Genomic DNA, 8,334 nt, shown 5'->3' with positions numbered 1-8,334 from the left:
TCCAGCCTGTCTATAAATGAGGACAGTGCGTTAAGGCCATTTTCAATGAACCTGCTTTTTCCACAAGTAAGAGGCATTTAAAAAAATAATAATAAATAAAACACGAGGAAGAATTCACCTGGATCTTTAAGTGGGTCGGCTCAGTGTTGTCCTGAATCTCATAATCGCTTATTTTGGGCGTGATATTGCCATTTTGTGTTCATTCTCCGTGTTAGGCTCTATCACTAACATACTAAAAACATGTTTTCTCATCATTCACTTCTTTTTCTGAGCCTAGGTCTGGAACTAGGGTTCATCTCACAATTGCGCCCTCATTCTCTTTCATGACCAGGTGGTGTAATTGCAGATTAAATTGGCATTTTTTAATCAAAAGTTTTTAATATTACTGTTGACAAAAATTATTTTACGATAATTATCATTATTGTTTCATCACCCAGCTCTAGCTAAAAATTTTGGTATTCCTAAAGTTATAGTAATAAAAAATGAACCACATTTGTGTTTATTGTCAAGACCTCTTGAGTTTCCTTGCGGTGTGGTTTAGTGCGCTTGCCCTCTGCCCGAGAACTCTTGACGGTGTCCTTCTTGCGCTTTTTGGCCGAGTCCTGAGGCCAGCACTGAGTGGCTACCCTCAAACATGTGTCCAAAAAAATCTCATGGAAAACTTTGTTGGCAATGCTTCCTAGAAGAGGTATGCATTCATAGGTTATGTTCAACTTTTAGTTTAAAACTTTTTATATTCAAAATGATATAACGTTGTGACTGCTTACCAGTCATTCCAAGCAGCAGAATATAGACCGAAGCAGCATGGAGGCATCCTAACCTCTGCTGAACATTAGCTAATTTGGATTTCCCCTTTAATACAAAGGAGGACAGCACAGCAACCAAACATTGCACTGACACACCATTTTCCCTCAGCTGTATCCAAATGTTCTGTAATAGAACAAAAACATATTGTTATTCATTTTTTGTAGAGAAGACCTAAAAGCTACCCTGTATTGCAAAAAAATAGAACAAAAACATATTGTTATTCATTTTTTGTAGAGAAGACCTAAAAGCTACCCTGTATTGCAAAAAAAAAACTTAAAAACCTAACAAGATGTAAATTGCATCAGATTTTACTATGATATTGTTGAATACAATAAAACAAAGGTTTTAAAATAGTATCTGTTGTTTCTCCATTGTCAGAATAGGGACTAAATGTACCTGAGAATTGTCATCTTGGTTCAAAGACTGTTGTTCCTTTGAAGAAGCTAGCAGACATGTGTACAGACTTCGGAAATCATCTACACATGCTGCTATCTGATCTTCTATATTAGTTTCCATTGGAATCACCTCTGTAAATTCTGCATTCCACACTGCATTTACCCAAGCTTAAAAAATCACATTTTATTACATTAGCAAGAGTAGAACAAAGAATGGCAAATCATAATTATCACCAGTGCACATCTAAAATAAATAAATAGAAATATGGTAAATAAAAAGAAAATTCTAGGGGTGTGGTTGTCTCATTTGGCAATAACACTCGTATCACAATTCGCTTACCTAAATTTAAATTAAATGTAAAGCTTATGTTACGTTGCGAGCGCATCCCTCAAGTCTCTTCTCCCTAGTCCCCCCCCCCCCCCCTCTCCCTCGTCTTCGCCCTCTCGCCCTCCTCAAGCTGACGTTTCATTGAAATGAATTGAAAAAAATAATAATAAATTACAACCCTCTGAAAAAACACCAAAAAAAAGTATATTGGATTGGAAATTTTATTTTTTTCTAATTTGCCATATATTGACAAAGTAATAAATAAAGAGTGGTTTAATAGTAATAAATTTTGTTTAATCGATGTAAAACTAGACGCATTTCAAAGAGAGACAATGACACACGGAGGTGGAGGCTGTTCGAGAGGGACTTTATCCGGGTGAATTATGCGTTCGCAATTTTTGTCGTAAGACAAGAATGTCGTATGGCGAAGCGGTCGTATCACAAGGTTCGACTGTAGTAGTTCATTTCTATGAGAAACGTTGATTTGAGATAAAAGTAAATCGGAATACAAGCTCAGTCCCAGAACGCATTAAGCTCGTATCTCAAGGTATGACTAATTTATTTTTGTGTTGTGTTTTGATAAAAATATGAAGACAAATAAATAAATACATTTTTCAAATGCCGTTTTTAAAAATATTTTAAAAACTCCAAAAATAAATTTGAAAAACGAACTTTTCAACAACAAAACACGGTCAGCGTAGTAGTGGCACAAAAATGGGAAGAGGTTGAAATAGGACACTCCCGCGATTTGAACATAATCATATTGGATTCCATTTGCCCCAATTTAACAAAAACAAGCATGACTGGGACTTTTCGACAAATGGAGGAGACCCTGACCACATTTAGTTTAAAACAGTTAAATAATATCCATCTCGGTGTGATGAATCTGAAGAGAAGAGGATCGGGGCAAATGGCCCAAACACTACCAGAGAAGCAACATCAGACTTCTACCATCATTTAAGTTGGAAGCGACATAAACCGTGACACCAGGAAACCAAAATACGCGTGTTCGATGTCCATTGGGGAATATTTTGAGAAAAACAGTCGCTGTTTTGTCGCCCAAGCAAATTCTCACTGAGATCTGGTTGATATGACTGACCGTTACTCAGGTGTAAAACTAAATAACCGAACGCGAAATTGAACTTACATACAATTTCATGAAGTATATATGGCAATTGACCTGTGATAACAATTTCACCTTATGTAATCGGTTTCCATACCTTGGGGAAATTCGTGAAGTTTCAAAAACTGCAACGAAGACGTTAACTCCATTTTGAATAAACCCGCCACAAAATAGTTTCTTATTCTTCTTCGCTTTCTTTCTTTTTGTCTATCTTCTTCTTCTACTTCTTCTTCTTGAGGTTTGGGCACCGTACTGGAGGAATAACGCCTCCTATGTTTCAAATGTCTCCATCCAACCTCACTGAGCTTGAACTGTTTTGCAAGAAATACTATATAAGGCAAGAATTTTAGACGACCACTCACTTTCACAATCACACTGCCACCAAGTTGGAATAGAACTCAGTCTGCCCGCACCAAAGTCAGGCAGAAGAACACCTGGACCATCCGGTAGCCACCGATTCAGGGAATCCCCTGCCTCTGCCCCAGAGTCAGCTGGGATAGGCTCCAACATCCTCTTAATCCCAAAGAGGATAAAACGGTTCAGAAAATGATGAGATGAGAATTGCAGTCTTTGGGTGTGAAAAACTGATAGAAGAACACCCCAAGTGACTTGCAGCTGTAATTGCGGCAAAAGGTGGCGCTAAAAAGCACGGGGGACGAATATTTATAATAATTTATTTATTTCTACAGTAATACCTTAAGATATGAGCTAAATGTGTTCCGGGACCGATATGCTAATTTACCCATATCTCAAAACATGTTTTTCCTCACAAAAATGCCCAAAATACAATTTTTACGGAATATTATATATATATATATATATATATATATATATATATATATATATATATATATATATATATATATATATATATATATATATATATATATATATATATATATATATATATATATATATATATATAGATAGATAGATAGATAGATAGATAGATAGATAGATAGATAGATAGATAGATAGATAGATAGATAGATAGATAGATAGATAGATAGAGATAGATAGATAGATAGATAGATAGATAGATAGATAGATATATATATATATATATATATATATATATATATATATATATATATATATATATATATATATATATATATATATATATATATATATATATATATATATATATATATATATATATATATATATATATATATATATATATATATATATATATATATATATATATATATATGTATATATATATATATATATATATATATATATATATATATATATATATATATATATATATATATATATATATATATATATATATATATATATATATATATATATATATATATATATATATATATATATCTATATATCTATATATATATATATATATATATATATATATATATATATATATATATATATATATATATATATATATATATATATATATATATATATATATATATATATATATATATATATATATATATATATATATATATATATATATATATATATATATATATATATATATATATATATATATATATATATATATATATATATATATATATATGTGTGTGTGTATAGACTGTGTTATTAGATGGTGAATTAGAACCAATACAAATGTGTAATATCCATTTATTGGTGTTTTTTTTTAGAGGGTGGGAACAAATGAATTCGTGTTTAATTAATTTCTATGGGAAACGTTGACATGAGGTACGAGTAAATCGACAAACGAGCTCGATCACGGCACGCTTTAAACGCGTATCTGAATGCATGACTGTACCACCTATAGTTAGATAAGCTTAAGTAAACGGTGAAAGAAGCGTTTCCGACTCTGGAATTGGTTTGGTCCATTCATTCCATTTTAGGGGTAACATATGGGACACGCAATGTTTCTGTTTGATGTCCAATATGAAATAAACTTTAATTGTTAAAGGCTTACGTAGCCATACTGTGCACATTGGGATATCAAATTTAATTTTCTCATTAATCTTCAAGCGCAATCGCATTTACAGTCTTCAAAGATCCCCTATTTTCTAACTAGTGAGTTCGTCTTGATTTGGCGCGAAAAATCGCCATGGACCCCGCCCTCTGAACTCAGCGATTAGCATCAAGCTGATACATTTCAATTCTAGAATTTAGCGGAACCCCGAATTTTTGTTTCAAAGTAAAAGCAAATAACAGAAGATAGCATTTTCCACGCTCTAGCGCTACCAAGTTTCGTTTTACGTTGAAATTTCGAGGAAAACTGATATATTTTTCCCCGTACTTGTGTTTTCGACTTCTTATAACGTTTGAAAATCTGCGGTACCTAAAGAATATTATGTTCGTATTAGTGAATTTAAGGTAGTATTCACATATTTGTTAGTATATTGCCTACCAGTTGTGGCTGAAACCGAAACTGAAGCTAAGTTGATCAATAAAGTCGTTTTTTATCGGCGAACAGTTTCAATTAAGTCACGAATTAAACATTTATTGAGTCGACAGACTAAACGTTGCTTCTAGGATCGCAAGCAATGAGCAGGTAAGTAACTAAATGAAATGTTTTTCTTTCATGTATTTAAGGATCTGTTCTTTGCATATGCTCACCACGTCCTCGCTTTTGTTTGTGTGTGTTTGAGGACGCTGCGAGACGTATAAAAATTCTCACATTTTCGTGACGAAAATATTTAATTTCGTAACTGTTTTCTAACCATGTGGCAAACCTATTTATATATTCTCCAAATGTCATGTCCAATTCTAAAATAGTGATGCGGCAATGATGTCATGTTACACACGTCAAAATCCACAGAGGCTTACAGGATACTTGGGGAAACCTGTAAAACCTTTTTGGAAAATGGTGAGTAGGGTACTCCCTTGAGTGTCCCGGATAATATCTATCCGACGTGGCCGTGAATATTGAAAAACCGTGAAGGATCACCCCTACCATTACGACCATACCATTTTCGCGCCTATTCAAAAATAAAAGTACAATTATCAAGTGTACAGTCGTGCCTCTACTTACAAAATTAATTGATTCTAGACCCTTTTTTGTAGTGTGAACATTTTGTAAGTAGAGGTATATTATATATGTAAATTCTCTAATTAGTTCCACGGTTATAACAACTACCAAGTAAACCCTTTTAAATTTAAATCACAGGCCAGCTGATCTCAGGGCAGAAGGAGACGGACAACCATGCACATTCACACCCATACCCAGGGGCAATTTAGAGTGTCCAGTCAGCCTACCATGCATGTTTTTGGGAATATAATAATGATAACAATAATTATAATCGGACATAGACTTTGTCATCATCGACTCGACAAAAGCCTAATTGTCATCATACCCAGCTGCGTATGACGGAATTGGTAGTGCTTCTCCATAAGGTGTGTTTTCCCGGCAAAAGGCCCAAATAAGTGGTCATTTCAGATTCGTTGACATTCTGCTGAGATAGATACATCGCATCACCCCCCGAGTTGATCACTTACCTCTTACATCTCGCAGATCACCTTCCACCATCTTTCATGTTACCCCACCCCGAAGTTATTGCACAGAAGGGATTGTGTGTCGTGCTACCTTAAGTTTAGTGTCCTGATGGATGTGGGGAAAAACTGTCCTTAAATCCTATTTGTCCATACTTTGTGAGACCTGTAGTGTCTGTCAGAGGGCAGCAGCTGGCACAGGTTATGACCAGGGTGATATGGGTGCCCGACAATGTTCCAGGCTCTGCTGAGGTAAGGAGGGCTGGCAATGTATTCCAGTGAGGGCAGAGAGCAGTCGACGATCTTCTGGGCAGTGTTAATCACTCTGCATGGCCTAACATAAACAACTTGTCACATCTACTCCTTAAGTGAAGGCTTTGATGTGTTTGCCGTTACTCTGCTTCAATTTGGTGTCCGTTGTTGGTAATGAGACGTGGTTCAGCTGCCCTTCCTCCGAACTCAGTGACGAGGAAGTAGAATTCTCGTAGAATTACCCAGTTCTATTCACAGGCAGACATCCACAAATGATACTTCAGATGACATACACGACCTAATGGGCTCGACACAAACGTTGAAGGCAGAAGTTTTGTGGGCACTGAACACCTTGGCGAAACACCAGTAATACAGAACAAACGACATCAAGGAACTGTTCTAACTAATGTTTCCCGACTCGACGATCGCGAAAACATTCCAGTGCGGAAGAGACTGGTCTTAAATTTAACCCACAATGGTCTTAAGAAATGTCTAAAATAGTCAAAAATTGCACTTCTTCCAACCTGCAGACACCCCATAGGTCCTGGGGCAGGCATCTTACCTAGGGAGCTGTCGTCTAAACCTAGTTAAACATCCTCTGACTGGCTAGGCGCGAGTAGCCTTGATCTTTAAATAAAACAAAATTCCACTTTTTTTCGTTTTATTTCTTGTTCGAAAGTGACAACTATTGGAGTAGTAATATGAACCATCGAAATAATCGAGATATTTTGACATTAAAAGCAATACGACTTCCATTCTGTCATTCAGCGGGAATGGTGGAGCATCACTGCGAGCAGTATATATTACAGTGGTACCTCGACATACAAGCAGCTTTACCTAACGACGAGAGAGACGCTCGAGCTATGATTAAAATTTTGTTCGAATAATTCACCTTTAGATAAGAGAAAAAAATAGAGATGCGAGAAAGCTAGGTGGCCATAACAGTCTTTTTTTGCCGCATCTCTTTCGTGTATAAAATATATCTACGAGCACGGGGCATTAGTCGATGCATAATACTAAATCCAAAGTGAACAGAGTTGTAGAGTTGTGCAAAGAAAATGCTAACATTGACAATTAACATTAAGCGCGAAATAATATAAAATATGTGAGTGGTATACGTGTCACTGAGGTTGCTTTTCCGCCGGCGCAGTGACATTCATGACGAGATGAAGAGCCTTTTATTGTGGATAAAAGATAAACAGTTAGCAGGAGATAGCGCCACCGAGTCAACTCTGAAAAAGCCAGCAGAATTTACATGGATTTAATAACAGGGGGAGCCTTCAACACCTACAGAACCCTTTAAAGCAGCGGTCTCAAACATGCGGCCCGCGTGCCAAATGTGGCCCGCGGGATGCTAATTTGCGGCAGGCGTCTTAATATGCAAGATTAATGTCCGTGCGGCCCGCAAGATTTATATGAATGACACGGTGTTCGGAGCTGGATGAACCAATCACGATGAAGTATACGGCTCTGGAGGGCGGGACATTGGCCGGGCTGTCCAGTGCCTCGCTCACTCACGCATTCATTCCTCCAATCAGCTGGGCAGAGGAGAAGCCGTGAAGCCGATCACGCCGCTCGGCCGTAATCCAATACGATCCAAGAGCGAAAGTGCGCACGCGCCATAGAACCGCGCGACTGAAAGTTAAAAGTTCAATCTGAGACTCATTCCAAGTGTAAACACATATTACAGCCCCGGAGATGTCTGTTGCAAAGCCTGCTGTGAAGAGAAGGGTCAGTGATGAGCACAGACAGTTTCAAGAAAAGTGGGGAGTGCAATATCTCTTTGTTGAGCACAGGGGCACCCCGACGTGTCATTTGCACTGAAAAAGTTGCGGTCCACAAGAAATACAATTTGAAACGGCATTATGCTACGAGACATGCTGAGGAGTATGACAAATACCAGGGAGATGAGAGAGCCAACCAGGTTGACAGTCTTAAAACAAGTCTTCTGAGGCAACAGGGTTTTTTCAAGAAGGCTA

At 36.6% G+C, this 8,334-nt stretch overlaps 2 protein-coding genes across 2 annotated transcripts in view; one reads left to right on the top strand and one right to left on the bottom strand.

Moving 5' to 3' along the window:
- Positions 1 to 3,150, bottom strand: part of ncapd3 (non-SMC condensin II complex, subunit D3) — a 38,398-nt gene extending 35,248 nt beyond the window's left edge. Inside the window, exons 1-5 of the mRNA XM_077729913.1 lie at positions 3,067 to 3,150; positions 2,751 to 2,964; positions 1,204 to 1,370; positions 768 to 930; positions 513 to 679 (exon numbers count right to left, since the gene is read on the bottom strand). Coding sequence (XP_077586039.1) covers positions 513 to 679; positions 768 to 930; positions 1,204 to 1,370; positions 2,751 to 2,964; positions 3,067 to 3,096 — 741 coding nt within the window. The 5' untranslated portion in view covers positions 3,097 to 3,150. The remainder of the gene's footprint in view (positions 1 to 512; positions 680 to 767; positions 931 to 1,203; positions 1,371 to 2,750; positions 2,965 to 3,066) is intronic.
- Positions 3,151 to 4,789: 1,639 nt separating this feature from the next.
- The window catches only part of hells (helicase, lymphoid specific), a 39,483-nt gene continuing 35,938 nt past the window's right edge, over positions 4,790 to 8,334 (top strand). The window contains exon 1 of the mRNA XM_077729991.1: positions 4,790 to 5,165. Within this exon, the coding sequence (XP_077586117.1) occupies positions 5,158 to 5,165 (8 nt within the window). The 5' untranslated portion in view covers positions 4,790 to 5,157. The remainder of the gene's footprint in view (positions 5,166 to 8,334) is intronic.

Source organism: Stigmatopora nigra, chromosome 12, assembly GCF_051989575.1.
Source record: "Stigmatopora nigra isolate UIUO_SnigA chromosome 12, RoL_Snig_1.1, whole genome shotgun sequence".
Lineage (NCBI taxonomy): Eukaryota > Metazoa > Chordata > Actinopteri > Syngnathiformes > Syngnathidae > Stigmatopora > Stigmatopora nigra.
This window is presented reverse-complemented; position numbering and strand designations above follow the sequence as displayed.